The 17,664-nt window shown below is 51.4% G+C and overlaps 3 protein-coding genes across 8 annotated transcripts; all 3 read right to left on the reverse strand.

Annotated features, from left to right (window-relative positions):
- Positions 1-1,403: 1,403 nt before the first annotated feature.
- BCL6B (BCL6B transcription repressor) lies at positions 1,404-7,214 on the reverse strand. 2 transcript variants are annotated; one of them, XM_081272609.1, is made up of 9 exons: positions 7,171-7,214; positions 6,434-6,624; positions 5,994-6,215; positions 5,532-5,879; positions 5,113-5,237; positions 4,306-4,470; positions 4,091-4,221; positions 3,852-3,989; positions 1,404-3,497 (listed from the first exon to the last, which is right to left on the reverse strand). In XM_081272609.1, exons 2-9 carry the CDS (start codon positions 6,610-6,612, stop codon positions 3,381-3,383), a joined length of 1,425 nt encoding a protein of 474 aa, XP_081128735.1. In that variant the 5' UTR covers positions 6,613-6,624; positions 7,171-7,214; the 3' UTR covers positions 1,404-3,380. The 2 variants fall into 2 exon arrangements, with proteins under 2 accessions (XP_081128735.1, XP_081128734.1); XM_081272608.1 differs by lacking the exon at positions 7,171-7,214 and adding an exon at positions 6,931-7,164.
- A 5,474-nt stretch (positions 7,215-12,688) lies between these two features.
- On the reverse strand, positions 12,689-15,500 carry BACC1 (BPTF associated chromatin complex component 1). Of its 5 annotated transcripts, none has more exons than XM_081270544.1 (6): positions 15,291-15,445; positions 15,028-15,122; positions 14,339-14,440; positions 13,495-13,685; positions 13,181-13,285; positions 12,689-12,945 (listed from the first exon to the last, which is right to left on the reverse strand). In XM_081270544.1, exons 1-6 carry the CDS (start codon positions 15,309-15,311, stop codon positions 12,941-12,943), a joined length of 519 nt encoding a protein of 172 aa, XP_081126670.1. In that variant the 5' UTR covers positions 15,312-15,445; the 3' UTR covers positions 12,689-12,940. The 5 variants fall into 5 exon arrangements, with proteins under 5 accessions (XP_081126670.1, XP_081126669.1, XP_081126671.1 ...); XM_081270543.1 differs by having other exon boundaries at positions 12,689-12,949; XM_081270545.1 differs by lacking the exon at positions 14,339-14,440 and having other exon boundaries at positions 12,689-12,949; positions 15,291-15,500.
- A 139-nt stretch (positions 15,501-15,639) lies between these two features.
- On the reverse strand, positions 15,640-17,506 carry RNASEK (ribonuclease K). The gene is made up of 3 exons (XM_081270548.1): positions 17,273-17,506; positions 16,494-16,570; positions 15,640-15,973 (listed from the first exon to the last, which is right to left on the reverse strand). The coding sequence occupies exons 1-3, from the start codon at positions 17,348-17,350 to the stop codon at positions 15,832-15,834; spliced, it is 297 nt and encodes a 98-aa protein (XP_081126674.1). The 5' UTR covers positions 17,351-17,506; the 3' UTR covers positions 15,640-15,831.
- Positions 17,507-17,664: the final 158 nt, after the last annotated feature.

A 17,664-nucleotide genomic window follows, 5' to 3' on the forward strand; every position in this document is an offset into this window, starting at 1 on the left:
CCTTCATTGTAACTCAAGCTCTGGAGGACCCCCGACCTGGGTTCCCTGGGCTCAAAGAGTTCATACCCAGCAGGATATGGTGGCACAGGCCTGTAATCTCAGCCATTCTGGAGGCTGAAGCAGGAGGATTAGGAGATCCAAGCCAGCTTCAGCAATTTAGCCCTAAGCAGTACACCTGAATTAAACCCCCAGTACAAACAAACAACAACAACAAAAATCCCACCTAGACTAGTGGGGAAAAGAAGCAAACAGGCAAAGAAGAGGGGAATGAGGTGGGGAGACTGTGTAGCTTTTGATTTCACATATGGAAAATAATCATACCAGAATTCTTACCTCTGTGTGTATGAATATGTATTCAAAATATTGATGGGGAATATGCTAGTTGGTGTGGTCATATATAAGTGGTTAAGAACTCAGTCTTTAGAATCAAACTGGTTCCAATCTTGACTTTATCATTTATTAACTTGGTCAAGATATTGGTTTTCCCATCTGTAAGGTAGGCTATTTTTTAATGGTTGTCAGGGGGGTTAAATTAGAAAATTCATGCACTAAAATGCTTAGTTTAGGGCATACCATGTAGCAGGTGAAAGTAATATTAGCTGGTCTTGTTTTCAATAGGGCATAGAGGGAAGTGAAGCTGCAGAGGGAAGTGAAGGAAGGATTTAGTTTTTTTTTTTTTTTTTCTTTTCAGGTCTGGGTATTAAAAGATTAAGAAACACAACCACATCCTGTAAATGTTGGAGGCAATTCAGGGGCCATGTTATCTGACTTTTATCACAGATAAGGACTTTTAAGACAGAAGGCAGGGATAATATCAGAATTTGTGACCATTCTGCCTGAGGGCCAGACCAGAGCTATGCACCCAGGACACACATAGAACAGGGGAAAAAGTAGGAGAGGCACATGCACGGGACACTGGATAGACTTCCAAGATACCACTGCTGGGAGACAAAGGTGGAGTTGGCATGCTGGCTCTTAACTACACAGCCTTCTCACTGCCACCTCCTGTTGTCCTTGGGATCCAAGTCCCAACCATTTTCCTTAGTGGTGGTGGGGTGTCCCAAGCATTAATATCCCCAGCACAAATGCATCCCTCAACCTCTTGGTATTACTAGTGGCTTCCTAGTTTCTCCCTGCTGCCTCTGCACCTCAGGCAGGAAGTGACTTCAGACCAGCAGGATGCAGGTGGCTCCGGAGAAACTTCATGAAGTCACTGGTTCCTACACAATGAGCCGGAAGGCAAGGGCAGAACAAGGACCATTTAAGATGTGTGGTGGGATGAAACAGTGAAATGAGCACAGAATCCAAATATTATTTAAGAGGGAAGAAATCTCTTTCCAAGTCCCCAGGTCCCCTGAGGCAAGAACCCAGAACACAACAGATAGACTCAGAGGCTTCTTTATTCCAAGGATCAGATCTTGAAAGATCTAATATCTCCACCCCCAGGCACTTTCAACCTGCTCATCCCATCTGCTAAAACAGAGATTATGGTTTCTTTTTACATGTCTCCTCTTGCTTTCCCTCTTCTTCAATTCTTCAATGGGGTGATGGGGTTTAAGATAGACTTAGGGAGAATAGCTTTCTCACTAGTCCCCAAGTGACAGCAACTAGTATTGATCTATCTTGAGGAAGTTCCACCCTCCCCCCAATTCAGAAGTGCTTTTTATCCTCCATCCATGTCTTATAATCAAATAGGTCCCAGGGTTACAAGGGCCAAGACTATAAATCAGGGATTCAGAGTATTATTCAACATTCCAGACAGTTGCTAAGAGGCTACCCCATCCGTAACTTTTCCCCTACTTGGTCAACACTGGAAACTTCAGCACTTAATCAACCTCTTAATCCTACCTGGCAACTTGGTCAACTAGAAGGGGCTTGAACTCATCAGTCAACCAGTTTTACTCTCAAATCTCCAATCCCAACAACAATCACAATCATAATTCCAAACTATAATAAACCCAGAATGGAACTCAGCCTCTTTCCTCTTCCTGTGGAAGGTTCTAATGCACTCACTGGTTCCAGTCAGGAATGCAGTGATGGGAAGACAAGATCACAGATCCAGCTTTTCTAAGGTAAGAAAGTTACCAAACACCTGTGACTTAAAGAGACAAAGACGTTTCTGGAATCTGGACACTTGCCAGAAGATGTCCAAAACCCATTAAAGAAAGAAGGGGTTCATCTCAGTATAGAGAACCCCAAGGAACATTCAAACCTAGATACCTCTACAGTAATGGGTGGGTCACAACTCTATAGTCAAGGTAAAGTTTCATATTTCTCCCCTAGGTCACAATATTCTTAGAGACTGGTAGAATCAGAAAAGGTCATATGATCTCTGACAAGAAATTTCAGATCTTTCTCCCATGGAGGAGGGATCAACTCAGTGCTAAGAACTGGCCGTAGTGGGAGAATTATGAATTCAATTCAAAGCCTTGGGTGGGCTCTGTTGTGACAGATGAATGCAGGGCAGCCAAACCCAGGTGATTGGATTGGTGAGACAGTGTAGGTTCTGAACCATCTTGAAGTAAAGACTACTGGCCTCTACTTAAAATGATTTAGGATCCAATCTCCCACCCTGCAACTTTCAGGAAGCATTTGTTACCTCCGTTTCAGGCTCATCATAAAGGTTCCTATCACCCATGAAAAGAAAGAAAAGACTATATCTAATTCTAGCCTGCTAGAGCACCTCAAAGTCCAGAATACCAGAGAGGGTTCCAGACCCAATTCCATAATCCCACATGTTCCTAGGGCTTGCCCTAGAATGAATAAAGGTTCCAGACCTAGAATTGGAGGAGCAGGGAATGGAATCCCCCTTTCTCCATTTTGAACAAACCAACATCAAACAAACAGGAAAAAGAACAATTGTAAAGATAAAAGCTATGACAATAACAATATAAAAACACTCAAGCCAAAGGAGAGAGCCAAGTGCTAATAATCTCTGCCAGCAGAGCTGTGACTTCACATTCTATGTTTCTGGTCACTTTTGATCACACTTGTGGCATAGGGAAGTGGGAAATGCAACAGAATGAAGGCCCTGGTGCTACCCAAAGGCTGCAATAAATTATATTTACAGATAAACCAAATGAGATGGGGACTGCAGGTGGGGGCTCTTCCCTTAAGGAAACCAGGCCTCCAATGTCTCCCTGACCCCAGCCTCTAGTTCGACAATCTGGATTGTGGGGAAGAGGTTTTGACCAGCAAAACAGAGGCAGATCTAGCCTGGATCTGCCACTCCTGCTCTCCCCAGCAAGAAATTAAGGTGGCAGCAGTTTCTGATACCAGAGTGGTCTTGCACACCCCCATACCAAGACGAACAGGGAAGCCAGGTCCAAGCTTGGGGACTTCCTGGGCCCTGGGGAGCGAGTGGGGTCTGGGGCACTCAGCTAAGGCCCCCCCAGGATGTGGTAGTGTACTTTGGTGTTCGTAGCAGCCCCGTGTTTCTGGCGCAGATGCAACCGCAGCTGACTCTTGTGCCGGAAATGTAGGCCGCACGGGTCGCACTGTGGGAGGACAACTGAGTCAGGTCTCACCCATTCCAAAACCATCTTTTAGGTGTTGGGCAAAGGGAAACGGTCCAGCTCTCTATAGAAAATTAGCGCTTTGGCCTTCACATCCTCCCAAATCCTCAGGGGATCCCGGGAGATAGACCCTGATTTATTTTAGCAAAGGTTTTCCCACCCGTTAATGCCTCTCTGGAAAATGAAGAAGCGCAATCCCTACTTCGGCCTCCGCCTCTTATTCACTAGGACTCTTAGTTTCCAAGAGATCTAAGGGTAGCAAGGTCCCTCCTCTCAGAGCTCCGCCCCTAGATGAACGGAAGGTAATTCTAAGGGTTGGCCATGCTGGATACCCACATGGTAAGGCTTCTCTCCCGTGTGGATGCGGACGTGACTCTTGAGGGTCTGTAGGTGGCGGAAGCGAGTTCCGCAGGTGGGACAAGGATAGGGCTTTTCTCCGGTGTGGATCAGCACGTGGGCGCGCAGGTGCGCCACCTGGGAGGGGAGGAGACTTCAGATCACCTTTGGGAGGGGCAGAATTCTCTCCACCCCGCCCTCTAACCTTTAAACCCTCTCTGCAGGGGTTGGCTTCGTACCTGTACAAAGCGCGAACCGCAAGTCTCACACTTGTAAGGTTTCTCTCCCGAATGGATGCGGCTGTGCGTTTTCAGGTTAGCTGGTCGGTTAAAACGGGCTCCACAGATGGAGCAATGATAGGGCTTTTCCCCTATAAACAGGGAGGAAGAGAAGTCAGGGACATTGCCTTAAAAACAGTGGTGGGCACGAAGGCCAAATCCCTTTCCTCTCCTACCTGTGTGCACAGTACGGTGACTGGCCAAGTTGCCTTTGTAGCGGAAGGCAGACCGGCAGAGCTGACACTTATAGGGTTTGTCCTCGTCCCTGGGAGCCAAGGGGTCCAGCCCCGAAGAGCACCCAGCCACAGCCTCACAGTTCTGGCAGCCGAAAAACTCACTTCCTGGGAAAGGGGAGTGAGGGTAGTGAGTAATGACAACCATGGTTACTAATTGAGGGCTTCTTGGGTAGGAGTGAATCCTCAAACCCAACAACAGTAAGTAGGTAAGGTGTTCTTTTCTTCCAATTCACTGTGAAGGATTCTGGGACACATTTGACAAAGGCCATAAAATCTTACTCTACATTTGATTCCAGAGCACTCTGCTAATTTCTTCAATAGTGGTGACAGTAGGTGGAAGCCCCTACTAGTAGGCAGAGGTTTTGGTTTCTTCTATATTGCACCAGTCTGGATGACAGTCCACCAGCAAGACCCTGTCAAAGTCTGGACAGACTACTCAACCCTAAATAGGGATAGGCCCGAAATTCCCAAACTTTGCTACTCATTGGAAGCACTTGGGGAGCTTTAAAAATTACTGATTTCCCCCGCTAAAAAAAGTTCTATGATGATGTAAAAAAAAAAATTACTGATCCCCACTTCTAGACTTTCTGATTTCTGGGTGTGATCTGGGAGTTTTAAAACTTTCCCACGTAATTTTAATTTGCAATAAAGTTTAGGGACCACCAGAATAGGTGTCTCCTGAGTCCTTTTAACCCAGACTGGCCTGGTATAGTCATAGAAGAAAAACTGGAAAAGAGGAGCTCTTACCTGGTGGTGGACAGGGCCGCTCAGAGGGTGATCCAGTAGTCTCTTGAACCCGGGATGTGAAGAGATAGGGGGCACTGACTGGAATTCCACATTTGAACTGCCTAGCGGCAGTAGTTGGAGAAAGCCTGAGCAGATAGGCCCGTAGAAGAGGTTAGGAGAGATTATACGAAGAGACATTCTCTCCAAGAGAACTTGGAGTCAAAGGCCTATCCTCTGATGGTGAGCTAATATTAATCAATGAGCCACATTCATGGCCCTGTCAAAGTCCCTCCCCACTGAGTTACCCTGATCTCTAGTCAATTTCCAAAGGTGGACTAGTATCTTTGAAAGGGACCCCCCATCTCCCTGCCTACTGATAACACAGGCTAGCCTCTACAAAGTCTTCTTCCCATAACAGGTACACGTTCTAGATCGTGTACCTGTTATGGGAACCAGGGATGGGTCCTTCTTCACTGCTGCTGTTGTTGGAGGCCTCATCTCCACTGGGGAGTCTCGCTTGGGGGCAAGGTTGACCAGAACTACTCTCCCCAATCAGGCTCCCTGCTTGGGAAGCCTGAGAGTTTAGCACGATGAACTTGTACTTTTTCCAGTTGCAGGCCTTGGGGTCTGGGCTGACTGGACTTGGGGGGCCTTGATTGCAGCTTCGAGATTCAGTAGGTGGGTCTGGGTGCCCTTCAGAGCACCTGGGACTGCCTGGTGGAGGGGCTGTTGTGAGTGTGGGGGGTTCTGCCTCCAGGGGTCGCAGGGAGATGCCTAGAGGTTCACAACTGGAAAAAAAAAAAACATGATGGACATTAGTTCTATTTCCTAATTTTGCCTTTGCCATTGATACCTGGGGCGCCACCTCACCCAGGAAGGACACAGAGTCATGATTCCCTCACCTAGCCTGGATGAAGCGGTGGCATGCCTGAACTACATGTTCCATCTGCAAGTAGGTGGCAGCCGCAAGGACAGCGGGTGCAGTGGTGGGAGAGAGGCGCAGGCGCGAAGTGTACATGAAGTCCAGAAGAGGAGCGAAGCCTCTAGCTTCGGGGCCCCCGGGCAGGGAGAGTACGTCCACCCCTACTCCTGCGCGGCCCCGGAAAATTGAATAGAAGAAGCCACTGGAGAGAGGACAGATAGGTCATGTTAGACCAAGGGACACACGTGCTGCTTTAGAAAACCCCTTCCTTTAGAAATCCCGCTTCCCCACTATTATACCGTGTTCAGTTCTGGGACTCGCCCCTCTTTTTCCAGCAAGGTTTGGGTTTGAATTTCCACTCTATGGCCTATGGCTCCACCCCTTTCCCCATTTGGTCCCCACTAGCCCCAACCCTCGAACCTGCAGGCGATAAGAACCGCCTTGTGTGCTCGAAGGGGTTGCCCGCCAACCAGCAGCGTGACGTCAGTGAGGATCCCGCGCAGGCGCAGCTCGTTCAAATTGCCCAGCACGTCGGAAGAGTGGCGGGTGAATTCGCGGACATAGCCAAGCGCTCCGTCTGGGGCAGTGGTAGAACCCATAGCGACGCAGGCCTGTGGATGCGGTGGAAAGAGCTCAGGGATTCGGCAGTCTTAAGACACCTTCCCTTCTCTGCTTGTCTTTTCTCCCAAGGTGCTGCTAGAGCCAGGTTCACTATCTCCGGGCCCCAGCACACGAAGCCTCACTTAATTCGTCTCGTTAATTCTGTCCTCAACCACATCGTCGCTGACTTCCAGAGAGTTAGATCCCAGAGCGCTTGGAACGAGTTGAAGTTTCCCCACCGCTGCGTCGATGGAGAGCGTGCGAAATATCGTGCACAGAGCCTTTGGTTGGATTCCTTGTGTCCCTCCACAACCTACCTCTCTTTGCTTCTTGGCGCGCCTAGATCTTAAGTGCTTGACCCGGCCTGGGGACTCCAGAAAAGCTGCCCTCCAAATCCCAGTTGAAACTCCTTCCTACGAACCGCAGATTTCTGCTACTCCTATACAGTCCCCATCCCAGTAAAGTGCAATTTCTGGGACTCAGGCTCCCTATTATCAATAAGCCCCAACCTTCTTTGGGGTTCCAGGATTCCGGTTCCCTCAGTGTCTCCTTCTTACCCCCGTCCCGCAGGGGCTGCAGCTTCTCTTCTCAAGGGGGGGGCGGGGTCTCTCTCGGCCTCGGCTCCTTTATCCCTCCGGGATGTCGGGGGCGGGGGTGGAGGTGGGGTGAACGCCTGGGTCTGTATCCTTCCTTCCTCCCTGGCTCTCCAGATGGGGAACCTGGGGCGGGGTCTCCGTCTCTAAGGCGGGACCTCAGAAACACCAGGTGATTCTAACGTGGGGATTTGGGGGGCCTCTAATAGTAAGAATTGAGGATGTGGGTGTTGGAACTGGGGAGATTAGGGATGTCCAGGATGGGAAATAATAGAGGCTCTGGGTAATCGGAGGACCGGGACAGCGAAAATTGGTGTATTGGCTTTTGGAAGAAGGTGTCACATCACGACTCCCCCTTCCGATGTACTATGTTAAGGGTGAAAAGGGGGACACCAGGTTTGGGAGAGGCCCTAGTGGTCTTCCGTGGGGTCTCAGATAGTGGAAGGGTGTGGTGTGAATGACAGGCTCCTTTGGCAGGGCCCACAAAAAGGGGGGCTCTGACCGGGCCGGGTAGGGAGAGGGCGGATATGATTTCTAGTTCGTTTCCTTCCATTGTCCTGAGACCGGACGGCTCCGCCAGCTGCTTCCCCTCGAGGAGGTGGGGAAAGCCCCGGGTGGGGGCCGAGAGACGCTCAGGAGACCTAGGCGTCCGGCCTCCCGCCCCAACTCTCTTCTGAGTCCTTTTAGGGATTCAGAGAGACCGACTCCCGCCCAAAGCCCGCTTGCTCGCTGTCCCCCAGTCCCAGCTCAATAGGTCCTCGAGCACCCGCCGGTCGGCTACGCTTTGAGGCTGGCGGGACGCCGGGGTCCAGCGCGGCAAGTAGGCGAAGCTCGGCAATGTCTGACTCTTTCCACGAGGGGGCGGACGAGCACTATCCTCGCCTCCCCCCTTGGTTTCCACCCGGCTGGGGTTGTGCACAGACTAGGGGGCTGGATGGATTTGGTCTTGGCGGCTGAAACTTTGGGCTTCCTCCCCTTTGCGATGGTTTATTTTGCACTTCTGCCTCTTAGAGGAATTCTAGAAAAAGAGAGGTAGAGTTAGGGACCCGGGGACTTTCCGTCAGGCTGGGTTTCCTATGGAAGTGGGAAATCCAGGACTTTGGGAATGAGGGGAGTGGGTGAGACCAGGAGTGGGGCTTCAGCCTGGGGGCACAATGTTTCTTTTTCTAATCAAGATATTCAAGATATCTAATCAAGATATTTTTCTAATCAAGATATTATTTTTAGTAAACACTAATATGAAAATTGGGTAGGGTAAACCGAAAGACAAACAGAGAAGAGTGAAAGAGAGAAGGAGGGCCTGACAATTCTAATTTTAAAACTGCTGATCTGGGAGATCATACCCTCATATTTTGTTTGGGGAGACTTTGCGCGGGGCGGGGGGGGGGGCAAGGCTTATTTGGAGAAGAGGGACCAGACCAGCTGCAAAAGAGGACCTCTTTGGATTTGGTCTCAGAAGGGTATACAGTTGACCAGGAATTATTAAGTATTTACCATGGAGCTGCATATCCAGGCCTAGAGCTCTCTGGTCAGGTTTGAAGTTGTCTTTACTTAAGTGCATGAAAGAACAGCTAAGTGGGAATTGGGGATGACTAAGGACACAGAATGGTGAGGTGGCTTTGGCATATGAAGGTTACTTTGGTCTCTGTCCAGTCTGGTGGTGAGAATTAGGCTAGGGGCTCCCTTTGGTATCAGGATAGAATGTTATCTGGTCAGTTATGGGGTGCCATTTGTTAGTGGGTGTTGATTTGATTGTTACAGGCAATGGGGCTGTAACACTTTGGGTACATTTGGGTGAAGCTGGGGGATAGATCATTTGGTTGAGGGTCTAAGGTATGTTTGAGGCATGAGGATTCTGACACCTACAATTTGGAGTCCGTATCCATCTCTGTCATCTTGGATTATCAGAAAAGCCAGAATGCTCATGCTGATTTTGGGGTACAGTCTTTTGGGGTATAAGTGTCAAGACTCAGACTAAATTGTTGAGGACATGAAATTCAGTTTGGAGATTTTTGTTTTTAAATTACTTTGAGGAGGCACATAATAGGAAGCTGAGAGCAAGTTTGAAGGCTTTGTGTGGTTGAGTGGGGGTCTTGGGGAGTATAAAGTTGTATATTTGAATCATGTGAAGACTTATTTTGAGGGGGAGGTTATTCTTGTGTATGCATGGATAACTAGGAAACTTTGTCCAAGGGGAGCTATAAGGTGAGGTCCCTCAGGATAGAAGACTAAATTTGGGGGGTATCCTTATTTGGGGCTGTTTTGTTACACTTTGGGTACATTTGGGTGAAGCTGGGGGATAGATCATGAGGTGAGATTGATTTGGAGGTTCCTTTGATTTGGAGCACGTTTCTGAGTTGAGTATCTTTCGCTTAGAGCTCCCTCTCACCCCAGATTCTAGAAATTTCTTTAGTGAAACCCTAAATAAGCACATGATTTGAAGGGAGAAATTTGGAAAGGCCATGATGCCTCCTGATGGACTTAATACTATGTGGTCTGGATAGATCTGAGAGAGAAGAAGTGGTTTCAGACTCCAAACCCCACTTTATTTAGGGAAAACACTTAAGTTTGGGGGAAAATGGGGTGTCTTTTAGTAAAGTGGACACCCCCAAGCAGGGCAGTGCTGTTGGAACTGTGGCAAGGAAAGGTGGCAGTGGGGGTGAAAGGAGGGGATTCCTGTACCCTGATTTTCTAAGATAACAGCCCCAAACAGAAAGCAGGCAGAGGACTGGAGTGTGGGTGAGCTGAGGGGGGAGGGGTTCCCAACGGCAGCAGGGGCTAGAGGGTGAGCCAGGCCAGCTCTTCCCGCCTGGGTCCCTGCTCTCTTCGGTTCTCCTCCCCTCTCTCCCTCCCACCGCCCACCCCCCCAACCCAAGGGAAAAAAAAAAAAAACTGCCTGTGCAACAGCAATGGCAGATTCCAATCCTCCAGGCTTTCCTAAACCACCACGGAGACCAGCCAGGGGGGAGGGGAAGGGAGGATCCGGCTTTCCTGCTTCCTTAAGACAGGAGCAATGAGCTTGACCTCCTGGCCCCTAGCCCTTTGAGGAGTGCCCCCCCTGGTCTGGAAGCCAGGTGTCCTGGACCCTAGCCCCCAAGAAGGGGGGGCCCTGGAGAGACGGGGAGGAGGAAGGAGGGAGTGACTTCCAAAATTGGCATCGGGACAGAGCAGGGCTGGCGGGAGGCAGGCGAAAGACAGAATTTTCCTGAAAAAACGGGGGTATCTAAGGACCCCAAATTTGGGGATCTAGTCCAGGACCGTCTTCCCAACATCCTAGATTTTTTTGGGATTTTTTGGGGGCCCCGGGACCCCTCTAGATGGGGTGAGGAATGTAGTGTTGGGGGAATCTGACTGGGGCATTGCAGCTGCCTCTCCCGCCGAGTTGGAGACGGATGGGCTGGGACGGGTTTTGGGGGGGGTGTCCCCAATTTTGACTGGGAGTGGAGGAACCCCCTCCAGAACTCTCTTGTGGGGGTCCCCCCTCCCCAGGGCACTCCCCAGTCCCTGAGCCAGCCGAGAGGAAGGAGGCCAGCGATGCGACTGGGGCGGCTCCTTTCTCCTGCACCCCAAATGTAAGGGATGCACCCCAAAATTTGCTCCTTTCAAAATAGGGGACCAGGATCTCAGGGGAGAGTAGCTGAGGTAAGTGGGGAGGAAAGTGTCCCCTGTTTTCAGGAGAGACGTGGCGGGTTGGGGGGGAGGTTTGGAGGTGCGTGTTGGGGTGGGGTTGGGCTTTGTCAGTCTTGGAATTGGGGGGATGATTGGAGAGTCTTTCTCTTATACCCCTAAACTGCAGCCCCCCAGATGGAGACTGAAGTCTGAGAGCAGAATGCTTCCCAACATCCCCAACCTTTAGAATAGGGTTTGATTTCTCTTTCACCCCCACAAAGACTCTGCCGAGGGTGGGAGCTGGGGATAGCTACTGTTTTGGGGCTCTGGGGGAGCAATGAGGAGCAGGGGGCCTTAGCAGTGTTTAAAGTAGGACAGATAGGGGTCTCGGGGAGGGAGTCTGGCAACATAAGGGGCCTAAAAAAGACTACTTACTTACACCATCTTAGATCTTTTTGATTGTTAAAGAGTTTTGGGGGTGTGTCGGAAGGGGGTTGGTAAAAGGTAGGATGGGATATGGCAGGATAACATTGGGTTTTACAGGGTACTATTTTGATTTGCAGAAGGGATTTTGGCCCTTGGATTTTGCTTTCTGGGAGGTACTTTAAAAAATTAAGTCCTGGACAGGAGGAAAAGGCTAAGGGAAGGCCTAGGGTTGGGGGTGGGGAGAGGCATGTTTGTCTCAGCTTAAACGTGGCTCTCTGGGGTGGGCCCGCCTGCCTGGGCCTGGTGGATAGGCTGGTGGGTGGTGTTGTGGGGGTGGGACATGGTCCTTGGAGGGCCATGGGGGACTGGGAACAGCACTGGGGGTTGAATATCTGGCCTTCAGATCCAGATAGCCCCCTTCCTGGGCCCTGCTGCTCCCCTTTCCCCCTGGCCTCCATTTCCTGCCTTTGGCCTCCATCTTGTGGCAGGCCCAGGGCCCAGGGCGACTTCCGGCCCCCCTCTCTCAACCATGTTCCGGCCCCACCACCTCTGGACTGCCAACTCCCAACCCTGCTGTCCTTGGCCCTCTGTCTCTCCTAGCGTTTCTCTTGGGTTCTGACCCAGGGAGGGGAGAAATGGACACAGGAAGCCTTGGGACTCTGCCCTTGCTGAGTCAGGAGGCAGTTTGTTGGTCACCCCCCAGTCATTCCCTATTTCCTCTGCCCTTGATCCCACCCTAGGGATCCACTGAATTGAGTTCCTTCAGAGGGAAGATGGTTCTAGTCTTATTACACTGTGAACTTATCCCCTAGGCCTCTCTCCTTCCAGTTGCCTGCTCAACTCCTATCCCTGGTTCCTGGTTTTCCCCAACCTTTTGTGGGGCCATGTTTGCCTTTTATGCCTTCTCTGTTTCCCTGCTCTTGGGTGGGGGGGTCTTCATAGCACCATCTTGTGCTCTATTCCTCTCAACCCACCCATCCTGCCCCCGCCCCAGCAGCACACTGTGGTTTGTACGGCACTGTGGCCACGTCCAAACCACACTGTGGTGTTAGAGCGAGGGTGGGGGAGGCACCGCTGAGGCCTGGCCCTGGAAGGCCACCCTGGAGAAGTGACACAAGTGTCTGGGGCCTTGTGGCAAAGTTCTTGTGAGGTGGGGAAGAAAAGGGTATGAAAGCATTGGAACAGCTCCTTTAAAATCTCTAGGATAGTCTCAGGAATACTGACCGCCAGCAACCCTGGGAGTAAGTTCTGGATCCAGAGAGCAAAGTGGAGTCTTTGTTGCCCACACCCAGCTCCCCTGGCTCTAGCAGCACAGAAATATTGGCACTGGGAAGTGAGTCTGCCAATATTGGCTGTACTGCTCCAGGCAGGGTGGTGAGAACTACTGAGGAGGGGCCGAGCCCCTGAGGGCTAAGGAGAAGTGAAGGAACAGCAGCTGCCAGCACCATGCTGAGAGAGAATCTTTATTTTCTGTATAAAACTGTCCATCAGATGTAAGTCAGGGGTTGAGGGCAGATGATTATCAGGGACAGCCAGGTGACAGTCCTAGCAGCCTTCCTTCCCTCTCTCATGCAGGCCTCGTTCTGAGTCCCAGGTGATCCACAGGTCCAGGGTGAATAGTGAGAAGGTCAGAGGTGGAAGGCTCAGCAGGAGAGTAGAGGAGCATCAGCAGAGGTTGTGAGAAGGCCAGAATCCAGGGTCAGGCTGTCTGGAACAGGAAGTAAAATGGACAGAGATGGAGCAAGTCCCAAGTAGTTTCCAAGACAACTCCCACCTCTCCAAATACCCTGCTTCTTACTGACCCAGTCCCTGGCACTGTGAAAGCACCTTCCCTTCAAAGCCCCTGAACAAGGGAGATGCTCTTGCTGACACCCACCCCTGCCATCAGGTGAGCACTTCCCCCCAACCCCAGCCAGTGTGGGAGGAGGAAGACTCCTACCCTGGTCGAAGTTGAGTTTCTTGGCTGGAGGAGTTTCTCCTAGCCCTTCAATATCCACCAGGTCACTGTTGGCGTCGGAGTCATTCAGAGCACTGAGTGTCACATCTGGGAGGGGGCATAGGCTAGGTTCTAGGTTCCCTGACTTCTCCCCTCCCCAGTTTTCCAAAGCTTTGTGCTCTACCTCCCCCATTCTGGAAACCACCCTAGGGAGAGAAAGTGAGATCTATCCTTTGACCCAGGCCCAATTCTCTCACTGAACCTCAGATGGGATCTTTAACCCGTATCCTAGACAGCAACAATTCCACAGCCCTCACCAGCCTTCTGTTTCTTTATGGGGGGTCCCCCGGACTCTGGGATACTGGAACTGCTGGGTGGAGGGGCAGCTGGAGGAGGCGACAGGACACCAGATGCCACCTTCTTGGGCCCTTTTTTGGGTGATTCAGCTGGAAGGGGGATGCCAGAATCTTCATATACCTTTCGTTTTACAGTGGCCTTTATCTGAGCCCTGAAGAGAAGAGACAGCAGATTAGGGAAGGGGTCAGCAAGCTGAGGGAAAAGGGGAGGGCAGGGGTAATGGGTCACTCTGAAGGAATTCTGGGAGCCCTACATAAGAATCCAGGTTAGGGCCCCAGGCCTTTGGTAGGGCTCTCATTTTTGTGAAGCTCTGTACTCAATTAGGGAGATGGAGTGTGAAGAGTGGAGTCCCTGAACTGAGTAGCTGAAAGGCCCATTCCCTAATCCTCTTCTGGGAGAGATGTATGGATGTGTAGTGCCACCAGGTAAGGCTTGGTGATTTAAAGGTAGACTGAGACTTACTAATAGATCTGGATCAACTATTTCAGAATCACAATACCCCTGGAAAAATGAGAATCTCAAAAGATCTATATAAATCACCAGGGATTCCCATTATGAAATACAATAATTGAGTAGCTCAGGCACCCTAAAATAAAATTCTTGGAAGGTTCTGACTACCATGGCATTTTAGGAACTTTTGACCAACTGCGACAATTCTTATATTCTTTCAGTCCTCAAGGGAATGCTAACAAAACTAGCAACACAGTAGGAAAGATGAACTGGGAGTTCTGAGGAAGAAGGAATAATGGGTAAGGAGGAAGAAAGCTGCCCACCCCCCTTTTTCTGCCAGCCACCCTCCCTCACACTGTCCGTTCCTTGATGACACAGCTGATGTGATTAAGATCGTCCCCAAATCGCTTCACAGCAGCCCTCAGCATCTCTATCTCCGTCTCCGTCCACTTCGCACTGTCGGAAGGGGAGAGGAGGGGTAGCAAAAACGGGAGCAGAAGGGAGTGGATCCAGCCCAGGGGCTGTGCATTCCACAGCCAATCAGCCTTCTGCCCCCAATCTCTGGGCCCCCTTCCAAGGACTAAAAGGGGTCCTACTTAAAAACAAAAAAAACCTCTGGGGACCCCTCCCCCCATGACATGAAACTGCATCCACCGCTAGAACACCTTTCTCCTTCATCAATGTGCAACTGCTGCAGATGGCCCACTGACACCAACTCAACAAGTAGGGGGTCTTACAACAGCACCCCTGAAAACGGTCTGCAGCAGTCTGATGGAATTTTATATGATTTGGGGTGGGTGGTAGTGGTGGTGGTTTGGTCTGTCAGTTCGCAGCAAGGGACAACTGAAATTATGAGTCAGGTGGTGGACCCGTCTGTATCTTCATCTGTCATTCATTCAACGATCATTTATTAACACCTACTCTGCGCTGTGCCAGGCACAAAGGGAAACTAACATTTGCCCCCGCTCTAGAGAGGATCTGTGTCTGTGACAGAGTCCAAGCGTCCGCGCCCGGCGTCCACGTCCCAGCCTGGGCTCACGTACCCCGCGGGGGAAGAGTCGGCCACGGGATGCAACTGCATCGTCAGCTCTCCAAGCTTCGTGAAGGCGGCGCCGGCCGCAGAGAAGATCTCTCCGACCTAGGGGCGGGGCAGTATTATGGGGGGCCGGCGCGGTCCCGCCCGGAGACCCTAGCCCCACCCAAGATCCGCGCCCGCCCCCAGCCCCGCGCGAAAGAACCGGAGCCAAGCAGGGGGCCCGCCCCTCCTGTGGCCGCCAGGGAGCGCTGTCCGCGAGGGAGGTCGAACCTTTGTGGACGCTGACGTCATGGCCCCGCGCACCTCCTCACGGAGACGCTCTGCCGCCGCCACCACGCGAGCTGGGACCACGGAGAGCCGGGCTACTTAGCCGCTCCGGCCCGGGAGCAGGAAGTCCCACCCTCCCTGTAGCTGATTGGCTCAAACCCTGCCGCTCTCCGCCCTACCAACCGCAGTCGCTTAGGCGGCCGGGGCGCTCGGGGGAAGGAGAGGTGGGAGACGTCGCCTCACTTCCGGCCGGCTTCACTACACTTCCTTGGAGTGGTCGGGTCTCTGCAGTTACAGGCCGACCTCCAGCCTTGGCCCGGCCCGCCCCGTCACTCAAGCACAGACGCGAAGCTTAAGAGAGCAGTTTCTCTTTATTGTGATACGGTCAAGCCCAGGGGCTGGACGCCAGAGCTTTGAGAACCGGGGCTGCAGACTCTCGCCAGGGGGACCCAGTTTTCCAGAGGATACCAGAATGGGTGGGAGGAGACCTGGGATAGGGAGTCTTTAAATAGAGGGAACTGGGGAGGGGAAATTGGACCGTCCTCTAGCGCACCATGTATTCCTTGCGCTTATTGAGCCGAACTTGGCAGAAAGAGAAGCCTCCGAGTAGGAGGTAGAGGCCCGCGGCGATGAAACAGTTGTAGCTGACTTGCTCGTAAAGGTTGTAAATTTTCTGAGGGCCATTCCTGAGGGAGGGGATTAAGCAGAGAAGTGTCAGTCATTAAGAAAATCCAACAGTACCGGGCATTTAGTATGTGTCAGGCACCGTCCCAAGACCTTTTATGTACATTATCTTATTCAGTCTTCTGGATTAAAGGATTTATTCCATTATAATACCCCCTTTGCAAGATGAACCGAGGCACAGAAAGGTGAAGTAACTAAAGAAGCCGCACCTAAACTGGTGGGTTTTAGGAGAGACTCTGAAGCCTGATTTCCGAGACCACTCCTAAATACATTCCATTTTTCTTTTAAGGTGCTAGGGATTGAACCCAGCACCATAAAAGAAAGCGCGTAAAGCCGTATTCTACCACGGAGTTACAATCCCCAGCCTCTAACCACATTCTAAATAGAGAAACTCTCCTTTACCAGAACTCCATCAGGGTCCTAAACATCCAGCCTCCCGGCAATTTCCCGCTTACAATTCTGACCCTAGGTCCAGCCACTTTTCACCTGCACCCGGCTCCCCCCCTACCCCAAACCACTTACTCAAAATCTTTCTCCGTGACGGGAACGTCTTCAATTAACACAGCGGAATGGACGTTGAAAAATATTCCAAGCATTATCTGAAAAAAAGGGAATATGTAAATTGTTGAACTCAGGCAACTGTCTTGTTGGTCACTCCCTAAATCCCTTTCATTTCTAATGTTGACCCAACACCTGTGCCTGGGATTAACCAGAACGAGCTGGTAGTATGAGTGGCTGTAGCTGGATTCGACCTCAGCCACCTGCAACAGAGCGAGAAGTGGGGACACTGAGACGAAAGGCTGGGACAAGGGCGGGAATAATTAGCAACTCGACTCTCCCAGGAACCAGACTATACTTCCCAGAGGCGTCATTATCACGGGACTGGGCGGAAGAGGTGAGGGAGAACAGGCACTTCATATTATTTATGGAAGTCGCGCGGATAAAGTCAAGGTGGGGGGAAGGCCTCAGTTACCTATTTCAGGAAGAGGCACTCCCTCTCCCCTCTTAGTCTCTATCCAACTCATGCATCTCTGAAGACCCCAGCTCTTCTTTTTCTTACCTTAATGGGTCCGCAAATTTACCAGCCCTGGCTCCCATTCCAGGCTCTAGCCCCAGCACCTTCTCGCTCTAATTCCCTATTTTCTAATCTCAATTCTGTCTCATTCTCCAGCAACCAGTTATCCCATCAGCCCCTCTAGCCTGCCTGCTGCCTTTTAAGACCTGGGGTTTCCTGGCCTTCCAGCCTTCCAACCCGGGGGCTCCGAGGGCCCGCTCCGACTTCCGTCGGGATGTCCCCTCACCAACATGATCACTCCCCAGGCGCTGAGGACTATGCCGCAGGCGGCCAGCTTGGGCCCACAGCACAAGAGCGATGCCATGAAGAAGGGAACCAGGGATTGCTTGAGTGTGAGTCGAGTGGGAACCTGATGAGAAGCAACCCTGGACGCCCCGGAGTCCAGAGAGCTGGATTTGGGAGCTAGAGCCGGGGAGCGCGGAGGAGAGGGCGTGGCCTCAGGCCCCAACCATCATTCTGGGGGGCGGCAGCGGAGAAGATGGCGCCTTGGGGCCCTTCCGAAACTTCGGTGGGAGGAGGTGGTGTCCCAGACAGAAGCGGAGCATCCAGAGGCGCTTTGTAATCTGTGTGGCTGGGGTTTCAGTATACAAGAGCGAGGGCTTAGGGTTTCTTGGTCTC

This window comes from Spermophilus citellus (genome assembly GCF_964194105.1).
Source record: "Spermophilus citellus genome assembly, chromosome: 17".
In the NCBI taxonomy this organism is placed as follows: Eukaryota; Metazoa; Chordata; class Mammalia; order Rodentia; family Sciuridae; genus Spermophilus; species Spermophilus citellus.